Source organism: Electrophorus electricus, chromosome 7 (genome assembly GCF_041902795.1).
Source record: "Electrophorus electricus isolate QZ-2024a chromosome 7, ASM4190279v1, whole genome shotgun sequence".
Lineage (NCBI taxonomy): Eukaryota > Metazoa > Chordata > Actinopteri > Gymnotiformes > Gymnotidae > Electrophorus > Electrophorus electricus.
The window spans coordinates 4,209,986-4,225,000 of record NC_137503.1 but is presented as its reverse complement, the minus strand read 5'-3'; the positions used below and the strand labels follow the sequence as shown (position 1 = coordinate 4,225,000).

The 15,015-nt window shown below is 37.2% G+C and overlaps 2 protein-coding genes and 1 long non-coding RNA gene across 3 annotated transcripts in view; 1 reads left to right on the top strand and 2 right to left on the bottom strand.

Annotated features, from left to right (window-relative positions):
- Nucleotides 1-13,981, top strand: part of LOC113579544 (uncharacterized) — a 43,470-nt gene extending 29,489 nt beyond the window's left edge. The window contains exon 6 of the long non-coding RNA XR_014124396.1: nucleotides 11,797-13,981. This is a non-coding gene — a long non-coding RNA (uncharacterized LOC113579544). The remainder of the gene's footprint in view (nucleotides 1-11,796) is intronic.
- On the bottom strand, nucleotides 32-4,408 carry phb2b (prohibitin 2b). Its single transcript, XM_027013575.3, has 10 exons — nucleotides 4,293-4,408; nucleotides 3,213-3,342; nucleotides 2,630-2,714; nucleotides 2,437-2,516; nucleotides 1,685-1,869; nucleotides 1,446-1,575; nucleotides 1,254-1,357; nucleotides 1,021-1,098; nucleotides 693-769; nucleotides 32-498 (listed from the first exon to the last, which is right to left on the bottom strand). The coding sequence occupies exons 1-10, from the start codon at nucleotides 4,311-4,313 to the stop codon at nucleotides 477-479; spliced, it is 912 nt and encodes a 303-aa protein (XP_026869376.1). The 5' UTR covers nucleotides 4,314-4,408; the 3' UTR covers nucleotides 32-476.
- Nucleotides 4,868-10,797, bottom strand: pde6d (phosphodiesterase 6D, cGMP-specific, rod, delta). Its single transcript, XM_027013576.3, has 5 exons — nucleotides 10,498-10,797; nucleotides 7,233-7,321; nucleotides 5,902-6,027; nucleotides 5,562-5,667; nucleotides 4,868-5,388 (listed from the first exon to the last, which is right to left on the bottom strand). The coding sequence occupies exons 1-5, from the start codon at nucleotides 10,545-10,547 to the stop codon at nucleotides 5,307-5,309; spliced, it is 453 nt and encodes a 150-aa protein (XP_026869377.1). The 5' UTR covers nucleotides 10,548-10,797; the 3' UTR covers nucleotides 4,868-5,306.
- Nucleotides 13,982-15,015: the final 1,034 nt, after the last annotated feature.

Below are 15,015 nucleotides of genomic sequence, written 5' to 3'. Positions count from 1 at the left end.
TAGTTACAAAGGGACAGCTTTAAGAAGTGGATGAAATAGAAAAGACTTTATTTTGCTGTCCTTTCACAATTGTCACGTTATCTTATTGGTCAAAAGTACAGCAAAGACACTGGTCATTCATCAGAGAATAGAGGGGCCTTTTTTATTTTATTGTTTTACATTTTTTCAGTCGGCCTTCATCGTATGAATTATATCACTAAGGACATCATTTTTGACACTGCCAAAAGTGGCAAAAAAATGTTTACATTTTTTTTGACAGCTTGAGTATTGCATTAAATATACAACTTATGTTCATGAACAAATTACACAACAGTAACATGAGCCTGAACAGTAGTCATGACGACAAAGTAAATTATGTAGACTTAGAGCTACTTCAAGAAGCCACCATTCAGAGTCTTCCCTGGCACCTTAAAAATTGTGCCTGATTAGCAGACAGCTTCCTGTACACACTGAAGTGAAAGTCCTCGCTGAGACAACTACTTTTTCCCCAGTGACAATCTGAAAAAACAAATATACAAAAGCATAAAGATTAACACCACTTTCTATGTCTATAAGCCATATATATAATACAATTATATTTGTCAATTTGCTTGAAATACATATGTCAATTCAAAGAGACAATCTAAATTACTACTCAATGCCTGTGGTTACTTAATTTGGTAATAACACCATAAATAGAACTGAAAACATACTTGTTAAAAGAGTCATCTTGGAGGTTCAGGACTAGACTATCTGCATTCAGATACAGTCTGTTCTGGGAGGTGGAAACCTGCAACAGAAAAGGACGTTAAATCATATGCCTTTTCTAACTGCACAGTAAAACCTCTAGTACAAGCTAAGCGTTGGTCAAACAGGACAAATAGCGCATTTACAGAGAATAAAATCCCAAAGCTTTTATAGAATTGGCAAAAAAAAAAAAAAAAAAAAAAAAAAGCCAGCTTAAAACTAAATAAACATTAAGCTTTAGGAAACACCGGGGGTGACGCTAGCCAAAATGATCACTGAGGATTCATGGTGTACCGTTTTGGCAATGTTCTGAGCTGCTCGGATTCGGCGAAGTTTCAGGTAACCAGGATTCTTCGTGACCGCCTCACCTAACTGTAAAAGCGAAATAGTACCTTGGCATATAACCACCACATAGGGTAAAACCACATAGGGTAAAACACACATTTGCAACACAATGTTTCCTTTTTCGAGCCATGGTTTAGGGGCGGGTCATTCTTGTGTCTAGGTAAGAAGTACATCATCCATACCATTTTGGCTGCTTGGGCCTCTCCTTCTGCTTGGATGATCTTCTGCTTTTGTTCTTGTTTGGCTTTCTCCACAAAGAACTGAGCTCTCTGTGCCTCCTGCTGGGCTGAAGAACATGACCAACAATATGTAGGTCCTACAAAAACCCAATAAGAGGGCTGGTAAAAGCAGATGCAGATCAGTCTAATACATACCAACTTGCTTGGCCTCCACGGCTGCTGTATACTCTTTACTGAAACTCAGCTCTGTAATGGCCACATCATCAAGAATAATGTTGAAGTCCTTAGCTCGCTCAAACAGTTCCCGGCGAATCAATAAAGAGACCTGACAATCAACACAATATAGTAACCCCGATGTTAATTAGAAAAGAAAAATAAATAAATAATAATTATATATATTAAAAAAAACAGAATTTTAAAATGATACCACTTACCTGGGCTCGTTGTGTGATGAGCTGTGAGGCGTTGAATTTGGCTACCACACTCTTCAAGACCTCATTAACAATGGAGGGCAGTACACGTTCATCGTAGTCTTTCCCCAGGTGCTGGTACATGGAAGGAAGGTTGGAGGCCATAGGGCGTGACAAAACCCGCAGCGCAATGTTCACCATCTGAAGGTCTGGTCCACAAAGGACAAAAATCAGCATTACAATACTATGAGAAGTTATTCTTGGAATCCTACGGGACAGTCCTGAGTCGGGTACATTTGGAATGCTGACTATAAATGAGCAGTCTAAGTATTCAGGTTATTAATTTATCACCTGGCCTCAGAGCACAGCACACTAGAGAGGGCAAGTCAGCTGTGTGGGAACATTTTCAATTATCGGGTGATAAGAAAAATGCTTAGAGCAAAATAAGAGGCAAGCAATTGGTATACCACGAAGACCTGACAAATTTGATCAATTATCTCAAGTAGGAAAGTACAGTAATCTTCAGAGCATGCCTATTGTTTGGCAGGCCATGCCTGAAATTTTTCAGTCCATTTACATATCAGTAATGTAACGCTGCTGCTTACTGGTAATATTATCAAGAAACATGGTGAACATTAATAATAAAAGAATCAGTATTACTGTATTAGCTGTGTTTTGAGAGTGAGCATTTGAAAACTCACTTCGGGCAGCACTAATCAGATGAATGCTGTAACAACTCAGGGTTATATCAGTGATATCTTAACAATAACATTTACCTTTACTTCCAGTCAGAGAGGAAATCTTTCGTGGTCTTGCTCTGATATCGTATATAATGGGGTATTGAAACCATGGTATCCTTAAAAGAACAACAGTAATATGGATTGGACCACTGATATGGGAGCAGTAAGATTAATAAAGGATTTTTAAAGTGGATCTTAAATCTGTCTAAACACTATTTAAAAGCATTACCTAAAGTGGAGCCCCTCAGACAACACAGTGTCCATCTGCATTCCACCAATTCTGTTAAAGATGACTGCTCTCTGGCCTCCCTCCACTGCAGAAAGAGCATAGTTAAATGTTCACCACAATAATCAGATGTTATTTAATTAATAATATGCATGACCCACATCTACACAGAAAATGTAACAGACACACTGTTTTATTAATCTGTCATGCTCAGGACATTATCAAAATATCCTGAGCTGACCTGACTTTGAACAGAAATTGAACATAACACAAATATAATTGTTCAAACAGTACCTAGGGTTAGGGTCTCAACTAGGTTCTCACAAAACAGAAACAATAGTCCTTATGTGTAATTTGTTATATGAATTTTGCAATATCATGCAGCTATATCTGACTACAAGCCTTTCAGTGAAGTAGGGGGGAAAATGCAGTCTGTACAGTTTGTATCTTCCAAAGCACACATTAATTACAGAGGGACATTTGTTCTAAGAAAAATACTTGCATTTATTTGCCTTTATTTAAAGTGTCAAAGCATCTTAAAACAGTGAAATGAGCAAGATTTTGAAAGACACAGAAACTGAAGTACCCGTGTATGTGGCCTCTCTGATTCCATAGGCAAGGGCTCCAGCACCAACAAGTAACTTAAGCCCAATCCCTACTCCCCTGGAGCCAGAGGACAGGCGGTTAGCAATGTCCCTCAAGTGCTGAAGGAACCCCTGCGAAAGAAAAAGTATAATCATTACATTCCACATCACATGGACGCTCTAAGACCATGGGTTTGTCAGCTATATAACTGCTTGCTTCTGTGTAGTCAGTCTACAAATGGAGATCAACTGGACTCAATAAAAATGTGTGAGGCAACAGCGCCACCTTCCGTATTCAAGAAAGAATTAGATTGCCCACGGACAGATCATTACGGTAATTGCTAAATGAATGCAACGGTCTTATTTATAAGACTCCCTAAGATACTCAGGAGCAATGAAAAATGTATCCAATTTCTAATTCACTGCAGTTGGTAAATTGTTGGTAACTAGCACTGGTAAACATGCACTTGACTGAACATTAGTTAGGTTAGCCAGCTCTCAATTGGACAGTTAACCGAGCTAACAGTTAGCTAAGGTTGTTCTAAAGCCGACTAATCTTAGCCTTGAAATAATCTGCAGTATAAATACGATTTTTTCCACGAATAACTTTTAGTGTGGTTCTCATATTTGTCCATATCTTCAGCTTGTTTGAAAGCTAGTTAGCTAGCATACTTATCTCAAGTTAGCTACATCTAACTAGCTAGCGATAGTTGTTCTGCAACACTAACGATAGCTTTTCACAGCAGGCCTGCCATTACCAGTTAGAAAGACGACCAGTGTCGTGCATCCGTAATTATAAATCACATTCTTGACTTTAAAGTGCAGCAAAGACGTTTTAAAATGCAGCATGACGTTTTGCTCTGAAATAAGTTGCCCTATAGTTAGCCCAGAATCCTCGAGACATTAACCAAGTTGCCAGCCATTAAGTCGCAATGAAGGAGATGCAAGTTTTATTGCTTATCCATTAAAGCAAGATTTAAGTTAGATAAACATTTGATATAGCAACTTGCTCTCATCTTACAGATACCTTACCTAGAACAAAAACAGAATACGACCACAAATAACATACTGACTGTACTCACGTTTGGATCTTTATTCGCCATGCTTACCGACAGACATCCAAGGTCAACGTTCAACTTCCGCTCTCGCACCAGAGACTTGTGGGATTCGTAGTTTTTTTCCCCCACAACCGTACTTCCGTCGTTTTCCAGCGATTTGACTGACTCTATTGCATTTTTAAATATAGTGCATTATGTTGAGATTTCGTTTTCTGCGCTTTTGCTCACCTTAAAATAAGTAGTATTTTAAGTCAACCAGCTGCCTTTGTGTCAGAAGGCAAAGTCGAGGGAGGGGGCTCCGAACACTGACCAAAATGGTCCAATGAAAAATTGAGCACGTTAGGTTTTGCATTAACAGTCACTACAATTAAATGATTAGCTTGTATTTAAAATACCTTTCTTTTCTCCAAGTGGAAGGGAAAATTCCAGTTATTTCTACCTGCATAGAACTCAAGAGAACAGCATTCACTCCTATAGCAGCTTTGGGTAAAGGAGCTTGCTTACGTCCAGAGATCAGTGAAGAACAGAGAAAGAAGCCTTTGTTTTTTGTGCTTCTTATACAGTATGAATGAAAAACAGCAGACACAGAAGAAAATCACTCCAGGATATCATTATTTTAATCCATAAATACATCATGTATTTAAACACTATCTTACAGTTTTTCCTAAAAAGTAAAATAAACAAAAGTCCCCACAATGATTTCAGCCAAACTCAAAGACTAGAAGGAAATGTTTAAAAATAGAAGACAATGAAGCAGTATACAATGCAGGATAAAACCGGATAAAAGGGAAATAAAATTACAAATGAAAATTTACATGAACAGGTAGCAACGAGCATCACTGCTCTTATATAAAAGTCTTTATATGCCATTATACTGGTGTCAACATTTGACCTGAAATTTGGTTTGCTCAGATTGTTCCCTCTAGTACCATTATCATAGCACCATGACAACAGTATTATGCACAGTCTCCTCTGGCCAGAAAAGCTCATAGGAATGTGTACATCTTTCTTTTTATTTAAAAGTAGCCGCTTCCCACCTCAGACGTAGAATAGCCGTACTCGGGAGGTGCTGACATGAAGATCATCATCATAGAACTTTGTCTCTATAACGACATTTCCACTACAAAGAGAGGAGAGGGGAAAAAGAAAACAAGAGAAACCCTTTTAAAGCTGTAGGCCACGGGAAACCAAACATGTAATAAAATGCTATACTGAACACTTTCAAAGTCGAAATCGTACTTTGTAAAATATTATTTATTAGTATATTAATGCAGGTTTTTAAAAAAATCTTACGTTAACACATTAGCAGGCATCATCTGTGACTCTGGTGCAGCCTCTATCAAAGACTGCCATGTGTTTGTAGAATTGGGTATCACAAAGCCAAATTCAAAGAACCACTCTGACAAGGCAAAGGGAAGGACCATATAAGACCATACACCTCAAATAATAATCAGTTTGTAAAATCAAAAATATATAAAGATATGCAATCATAAAAACTTTTAACCAACTATTCTCAAATATCTAAAGCTCAGAACTGACATTCATCACATGAGCTTACAGGACAAAGAAAAGAGAAAAAAAAAAAAAAAAAAAAGTGAATTAGAAGGGTAGTGATGAAAAAGTTCAGCCCAACCTTCTAGACACTGGCCTTTGAAGAGAACCTTTTGCTCCAGACGGAACTTCTCCAGTTTTTCAGATGAGGAAAAGTTAAGCTCTCTGGAGACTGCTTTACATTTTAGGATCTTCTTCGGAACCCGAGCTAGAAGTGCAAAAATTAGTGATAACATTTCATCCACTTATTGAAGGCAAGGCAAGTTTATTTGTATAACACTTGTCATACACAGCAATTAAGTGTGTCACATAAGATAATAAACTGATGTTCTGAAATCAATCACCTCAGGAAGGTCTCTGCCAAAAAATAAAAATGTTAAATACAATTTATTAAAATAAAGTTAGAAGGAATCAAATTTAATTCAAAGAAATCAAATGAAAGATAAAAATAAAACCTGAATTAACATACATGATTAATACATAGTTTATGAAATCAAACAAAAATATACAGAATAAATTAAGAAAATAAGAATTAAAATAAATAAAAAAGTGCATTGTAGTGCTTATTTCCGATGCACAACCCTCACCACCCACATTATTATTATTTTTTTTATGGCATTTAGCTGACTTTTATCCAAAGCATCTTACAATTCTGACAACAATTTGAGCAATTGAGGCCTCACTCAGGGTCCCAACAATCGCACCTTGGCAGCAGCAGGGCTTGAACTAGCAACATTCTGATTAATAATCAGAACCTTAACCACTGAGCTGTAGGGTAGATGGTACACTGCCCTATTAGTGTACCATCTACCTTGCATCTGAACTCATCACCCACTTAATCTCCTACACAATCCATTTTAGAGGTCCCACAGTTACAGTCTAGCTCATCCTGTCGGCTTCTACCACCCTTAAACAAAGTTAGATTTTAAGCACAGGGACATTGCTAACCGGATATTATTTAGGTGGTGGACAATTCTCAACAATGACACTCGCAAAGCAATGGCATAGTTGTTCTTGTTGCACTTGTATAAGTTTCAGACACTAGTGTTGCTGGAGCTTGTACATGCATCACTGTCACAGGCTGGACAGAGTAGTTTGCCAGCCAAAAACGTCCAACCATAAGCGGTGGTGTGACAACCGATAAGATGAAGGACCCCCCCCCCAAATCCTGAAATTAAACCCAGAGAAAAAAAAAGAAAGTAGATATTTTAATGGGGGATCCACAAGTGAAAAATTAAACAAGAAATAAAACTACATTATTACAACAGTGATAGCATAAAAAAAACCCATTCAATTTGCAGAAAAGCCTCTCTCTAATCACTTAAACTAACCCTCAGATGAACTAGAGGTCCCAGAACACAATGCCAGCAGCTTTGACATTGGTTGACATTTGAGTTGAAATAACTTTTATACCTTCATGCTCTACACCAGGGACAGACAGATCTTCAGTACCCTGCCAGAGAACCTTCCCCGTCTCTGCATCCCTCAAGTTCATCCAGTTTCTGAAGACATGTTAAGGCAGTTGAAGTCTAAAAAAGGAAAAGACCTCCATATTCAAAGCAAATATTTGGCAAATCAATATTCTCTTCTGAAGTTTATATTTGGAAACAAAGACATAAAGTTAGAACTGCTAATTCAGAGCTTTTATTAGGAGGCCAATCCTATCCCTTTAATTTTAATTATTGATTTTAACTCAAATCTAGCGATTCCTACAATTATAACACCAAGTGAGCCCATGCCCCAAATAAATGACAGCTAGATAGTACCCTAGTTAAGACCTTATTAAAGACATTAGAACAATGGCTTGTGGCAATTCACTGTGCTCCAAGTCAGTGACATCTGACCTCTTCATCTTTAGACCACCTATGTCTCTTCCACTCTTCCCTACAAGATGCACAGGCACAGAGGGCCGTGTGTGATCAGCAGTCCACAACACAAAGCCATACCCTGGTAACCAACCACTAAAGGACCTACATCTAGGGACCAGACAGTCTATACACTACACGATGCATCTCTTGCCATAGCGCTCTACATGCATTTTAATTAACTAACAGAATTAACAGTAGTCAAATTCAAATGTGTACAATGTTCTCTAAAAACATGCTTAAAACATGTCTCAATCACACTTAACATAGCACACATTTTGTTCATGGCAAACTATGCCCATTTACCTCATTCTGTAAAGCTGATTCTGTATTTTGAAAGGGCTGGTTAGAGAGTTCTAGAGAATTTCTTCTAAAACTGGCATTTTCTTAGTCACCACTGCACTGGATCTTGACAGGAATGTGGACAACTTGTAAGAGTTATGGAAACATTTTGATTAATATATTTTACAGACCAAATCATTAATGCCTAAACAAGATTTCATTTAGAATGAGGACATAGCACAATTAATATAACACTATGAAGAACTCCTGCTTAACTGGATGGTGCTATTGCTGATAGTCGGCCATAGCAGTACACATTAGTGGTGACAGGTGTTGAGATCACACCTACCGAGCACACTAGTGATGCATGTTGAGTCACAGGGGACAGACCCTTTTACTCGCAAACAATAACACAGTCACACTAATTAGTCTCAAGGCTTCACTGATGGAAGAGACATATTTAAAAGTTACCCACTGTTTCAGACGGCTTCCATTTAGTCTACCATAAATCATGCAGTACAAAAAACAAGGCATTCTTTCAGATGTTCTGACCTAAAGCAAAACAAAGCTAAGAACAGGTACTGGTTCTATTGACAAATTACTGTGCATTATTCAGCTCTTCCCAAATGTTTCAAGGCTTAGTATGTTAGCATACATCTTGTACTGTCACAGCACAATGTTAAGAAGCAATGCTAAGCATGATTTGTATGCGTAATTTTACGAGTGTTACTCTAAGGGGATATTACTTTGTACACCACATCCACCCTTGGGACTCATGTATGTAGAATCACAGATGCACAACACAACAGGGTCATGACATGCCAAACAAACAAGCATCATTTTGCAATTCTGAGCCAAATGTTCTTGATTCAATATTACTGCAATAATATATTTAGACTGTTAGCTGTAAGAGGACTAAAGACTGCAAGAGAGTAAATGCACACAATACAAGCCTGATGACAAACTAACAAGCAAAGGGCAGACCTGTTTAAACATTTTATGATATTCAAAAAAGGTGTGAATTTATTAGAAAAAAAATCTATTAATATATTTACACATTTTTAACTGAAACTGGCAATCATTCTTCCTAGACTGGTTGATGCCTGAAACTGAATTTCGGCTGTTTTTATTACAGTGGTATAAATTTGGTTTTATTATTATTTTTTAAATGTTCAAAAGATTCAGAGTGACAATACACAAGAGACAGTGATGACGAACATAAAGCAACAAAATCTTGTGCTTGCAAATCAAGGATTTAAGAATTACCAGCCTCCAAGATAAACAGTTATCTTCTGAAAGGGGTCATGACTCAAAAGACAAAACTACATCAGGACTGTCAGTACCGATCAAATGTTCTTTATCAGTACGTAAACCTTTTACGACAGTATGTCAGAGCTGCAGGTGCAATTATGTGATTATTACTGAGCCAATTTAAGATGCAGTAGTCAATGTTATTTAAAGCAGCAGGCAAGCACAAACTTGGTGGGAGTGACAATCACGTGACTAACAATTCCATGAACCAGCTCCCCACAAGCATCTAGTTTGCAACTTCCCAAGGAAGGCTTTAATATTACTTGCTAAACAATCCAGAAGTAATCAGACACTTTTTGTCAATATAAATATGGTCTACACACAGAAACAAACATATACTATGACAAGCATCTATAAATTCAACGTAGAAATTTTACAGCAGGCTCGACTGTCCGCGGCTTAGTACTTGCATGCAACTTTTAATAGTAACGTAGCTAGCGTTAGCGGTTAGTTAACCAAATGTAGATGCAATTTTGTATCCCTGCAAAAAAACAGGACCATCCAGTAACAGGTTTTGCGTATTGCTGAAGAGTACAACTATATTATCTAGCTAGCTGCTACCCAAGTTACATAGCTAGCTAACCAGAGCTTCAGATTGCAAAAATAAACTTGCAAAATAAAGTTTTTACTAGCAAGCGACCTTATGTTACCTGGCTGGCTAGCGGGATTTACAGACACTACTTTAAAGACGTTAGCTTTAGCAACTAATGCATTTATCCTAGGTCACACAACGCTATATTAACTGTTAGCTAGCACGATAGCAAACAAGCATGTTAATTAGCTAGCTAACTAACGTTACTGCCCAATCGCCCTTAAATTATTGACAGAACTACCACGAACGACGCATTACAACAGATGGTTAGGGATGGCCAATTAGCGGCGCAGCTAGCTAACGTTACTTCGCTAATCCCGCGCGCGACACAGCCTCGCGCATCCACCTCTAGAAATTAACGGTCGCGTTAGCTCGACCATCTCGCTAGCTAACCTAGCCGAGTTAGCTACCGTTAGTTAGTAAACTGACGACTGTAATTTTACAGCTAGCTAGCTAACTAGCGTTACTGGCCTAATGCATTAAATTTGGGTACCGTATCTTGGCGGATAGCTGCCTGTGATCGTAACATATTTCATTTAGCTAAAATATCTGGCTGGCTAGCTAGTTAGTTAGTTAAATTACAGTGTAGTTAGCACTGCTAGCCTGTGTCAAGTTATTTTAAGGATACAGTTTAAAACCCTTCAGAATCTCCTTTGCCCTGTCTTCGTCCGAAGACATCCTTTCGAAAGTCGTTTGCGTCAGTGGATGAAAAGTAAAATAAAAAAAAGATTACTAAAATACTAGCTATGACGAATTAGTCCTACAAGGGAAAATGCAGACTACCTAGCTATTTAGATATTACACTTTATAACGATCAGCGATTCGTTAATCTAAAGAGAGACTTGAGCCTTCTTTTCATCCTACTGTAAATAGATTTTTTGTCGGAAATTGACAGCTAATCCGACCAAATACCTTGCGAATCTCTGGAGGTCTGAGAAGAATGAACAAATAACGATGGAGAGGCGGGACAAGGGAGGTGCCTTGTTGACAAGGGACGCGTCACCGGTGGCAACTGGAGAGGTCCTTTTGATGCAAACTACGGCAGATTAACTGGAGCAAACGCTATTTTATTTTATTTTTTCTAGAAGATTTTGAATTTAGGCCAAGACTTTACATTGGGCTTCTGTACTCTTTGCTTAGGCTATTGTTTTATGTTTTAATGTATAGAACTGTGGAAAGCTAACAAGCATACTTTATAAAAGTCTACTTTATGAAATGTATCCAAAAGGTTATATTGAAATCAAGGCATCAAGAAATGCTGCTTACTAAAAGTTATATTTTAAGCAGAATATGCATGTAATATTGTGGGGCAGCAAAAACAATGCATTCCAAAATCTTACTTTAAAAATTTCAAAATTCTCAATACATTAATTATTAATATTATATAACCAATATACGAATACCTGAACTCGCTGAACGTTTTTGTTGTTGTTGTGTGTGTGTGTCAGAGAGAGAGAGAGAGAGAGAGACAGATAGAGAAAGATGAGTATCCCTGAGTAACATTCAAACTAGACAAATTTTATAGATCATGATTATTGTATTGTTGGTTTACCCTTATGCCTAATTGTGTGATTGATACTGAAGCCATAAACACAATATTGTAGCCATGGGCACAGCACTGGACTGGTGAGGGTCACAGTCATCAGGCTGAGATCAGTCCAGACTTTTCCCTGCAACAGATTCCAGCTCCCAGGTCAGATATGAGATGTAATCCATCCAGCTAATCCTGGTTTGGCTCTGGGTCTCCTTCCGGTGGGACGTGTCTGGATCAGATGTAGTTGGAGCCAAATAGAGGGCATCCTTATAAGATGCCCAAACCACTTAAATAGACTCCTATCAATCTTGAGGAACAGCAGCTCTACTCTGAGACCTTCCAGAATGCAGAGATCCTCATTTGCATTGTATTAAAGATCTTCTTTTTTCACAGGTGAGAACAAGGATGTAGATTGACTGGTATGCAGAGAGCTTTGTCCTAACACTAAACTTCTGTTTCAACAACAAATTCAAAGCCACAGCACCACTGCCACTAACCCAATCCAATTGTCAATCTCGTGCTCCCTTTCCTGAGACACTTCAACTCCTCCATAAAGGCCAAGTTTTCTCATTTCACCTGAAGGGAACATTTCATTCATTTATTGGAGAGTTCCATGACCTCAGACTTGAAGGTGCTGTTGAAGGTCCATCTCAGAGGTTTCTAAGAGGATAACATCAACTGCAAAGAACAGACATGTTGACTCTAGCCCTCTGTACTTGTTACTGCTCATACAGTTTATGGAGTACCTGTTACAAGGGAATGTACTATATCTAGTTTTCTATTTCTAGTTCACTTTAATCTGAAAACAGCTCCTGTAGAGAATAAATTGAAGGGGTTAATACATCTATTTATGACTGATGGCTGACATATTTCAGTTCAGTTTTAAAAGCATTCTGTGTCTGAAGGTAAATAAGAGCAAGTTTTTTACATTTATTATTTAGATAAATGTTTTATCTAATAATAGATAATAAATCATTATTATCTATAATTTATATTTATTCTTTAGATAAATGTCTGAGAAATGTCCAGTAGCTACTTTGGAGCTCTTCAAAAAAATTGCAAACATCTTACAGGGAATAATAACAACTAAATTGTCTCAGACACTCCAATGTCAGATCTTCATGGCTTATTCAGGGGCAGTCAGACATTGTTTTACACAACTGTATTTCTTTAATTTTTTTCTTTCACTTATATTTACCCATTGTTTCAGTATTTCATCTTGTACATTTAAATATGTATATCTAAATTTTAATGAGTTGTGTACATATTGTGTCACAGTTTGACTTTATATTTGGAATAGACTACACTGTATTAGGCAAGAGTATTTAGATCATATAATGATTTTTATGCATATTTTCCAATTCCAAGCTGTATAAACCTGAATACTTATTGAATTTAAGCATATCCAGTGATATGTCTAATGAGGGAGAGTGTGGCCTAAGGAGAGCAACACCCTATAACAAGGTGTGCATAATTATTAGGCGGCATCTTTTCCTCAGGCAAAATGGGCCAAAAAAAGAGATTTAACTGACTCTGAAAAGTCAGAGGGATGCCGCACTCTTAAAATTGCTAAGATATTGGGGTGAGATCACAGAACCATCAAACCTTTTTTTTTTTTTTTTTTTTTTTTTTTTTTTTTACAAATAGCCAACAGGGTCGCAAGAAACGTTTTGAGAAAAAAGATGATGCAAATTAACTGCCAAAGATTTGAGAAAAAAAGTGAAGCAACCAGAAACCCATTATCCTCCAGTGCTGTCATATTCCAGAACTGCAAGTTACCTGGAGTGCCCAGAAGTACAAGGTGTTCAGTACTCCACACATGGACATTGTAAGAAAGTCTGAAACCTGACCACCCCAAACAAGACACACAAGGTGAAACGTCAAGAATGGGCCAAGAGATATATAAAGACAAATTTTTCAAAGGTTTTATGAACTGATGAGATGAGAGTGACTCTTGACGGACCAGACAGATGGGCCCATGGCTGGATCAGTAACAGGCACAGAGCTCCACTTCGACTCAGACGCTAGCAATGTGGAGGTTGGGTATTGCTATGGACTGGTATTATTAAAGATGAGCTAGTTGGACCTTTCCAGGATGAAGATGGACTCAAAAATCAACTCCCAAACCTACTGCCAGTTTTTAAAAGACACTTTCTTCAAGCAGTTCTACAAGCAAATGTCTGAATCTTTCAAGAAGACCATGATTTTTATGCAGGACAATGCTCCATTGCATGTATCGAAGTACTCCACTGTGTGGCTAGCCAGTAAAGGCCTTAAAGATGAAAGAATAAGGACATGGCTCCTGTCCTCACCTGACCTAAACCCTATTGGGAACTTGTGGGCCCTTCTTATATGGGAGATTTATGGTAAAGGAAAATAGTACAGCTCTTTGAACAGTGTCTTTGAGGCTTTGGTTGCAGCCACACAAAAAGTTGATTGTCAACAGATTACTAAACTGACAGACTCCATGAATAGAAGGCTTATGACTGTTATTGAAAAGAAGGAAGGCTGTATTGCTCACAGTTTTTTTATGTAAGAAATATTTATTTGTAAATTTTAAGTTGTTTGTTTATTATTCTCACTTTAACAGATGAAAATAAAAAAGTGAGATGGGAACATTTCAATTTTTCATTTAGTTGCATTATAATTATGCACACTAATAGTTGCCCAATAATTATGCATACATAGATATTATCCTAAGAAAGCCAAAACCTCACTTTTACTTTCTTATATATTCAGCTTTGAGGTTTATTAAAATTTTGAATTGACAGACAGCACTATAGTTGTTCAATAATAAAATGAATCCTCAAAAATACAACTTTCCTAATAATTGCGCAAATAGTGTATGCTGCATTACAAAAGGTCTATTGTCTTATATTATTTCCTACAAGCTTTTGCTGATAAAGCTAATTACCTAACAATGGTTAAACTGTTATAGCAGAATTAAGTGCTGGAGACTTGCAAAAACACAGTATGTCCACAGAAGGGAGCTATAGCACAAGAGAAGCAGAGGCTACTTCATTATGTTCTGTAATGTCTAATCATGGTGACATCATGACATGGCATTCATTCATTTTAACACTGAAGTAAAAAAAAAAAAAAAAAAAAAAAAAAGTCAAAACTGAGCCCAGATCTTCACAAACAAACGTTACATTTCTGCATGTTTGAAGGGCAATATGCTGTGAAGTTACAAAAGGATCAAAGGCAAAGCTTTAAAATTTACATGAAGACTTCAAGTTGTCAGATGAAATCTATGAATATAGAGTGTTTAAAATTTCATGGTCACAAATGTCATGATCTTGAACCTGACTAGTTTTCAGTGTTCCAGTATTAGATTGTATTTAATTTATGTATTTAATATAGTTACGACATTAACAATAACAACAATAGTAATATATATTTTTTTGCAATAATATCACACTAGTCAAGAGACACTGAACATGATTTTTATGTATTTTAGAACTTGCTGAAATATATAGTTTTTTCATTAAATACCCTAAACATATACATTAAAAATAACCTGCTTGATATGTGGAAGATCAGCCAACTGTTAGGTGGGTCTCAATCTATCCATTATGGTTAACTTCGGAAGATGCAGTACACCAGTAGACA

Bases quoted from the DNA above. Each gene is read 5' to 3' on its own strand.
- phb2b (XM_027013575.3), bottom strand. From the start codon at position 4,313: ATGGCGAATAAAGATCCAAAC. The intron at 1,870-2,436 runs GTAAATGTTATT...TTTGTGGACCAG, and splicing joins CTCTCTGACTGGAAGTAAAG to ACCTTCAGATGGTGAACATT. The intron at 1,358-1,445 runs GTATGTATTAGA...CATGTTCTTCAG, and splicing joins CGTGGAGGCCAAGCAAGTTG to CCCAGCAGGAGGCACAGAGA.
- pde6d (XM_027013576.3), bottom strand. From the start codon at position 10,547: ATGTCTTCGGACGAAGACAGGGCAAAGGAGATTCTGAAGGGTTTTAAA. The intron at 6,028-7,232 runs GTATAAAAGTTA...TTGCACTTCTAG, and splicing joins CCCTGGTGTAGAGCATGAAG to CTCGGGTTCCGAAGAAGATC. The intron at 5,389-5,561 runs GTAAGATTTTTT...CTCTCTTTGTAG, and splicing joins ATGCCTGCTAATGTGTTAAC to TGGAAATGTCGTTATAGAGA.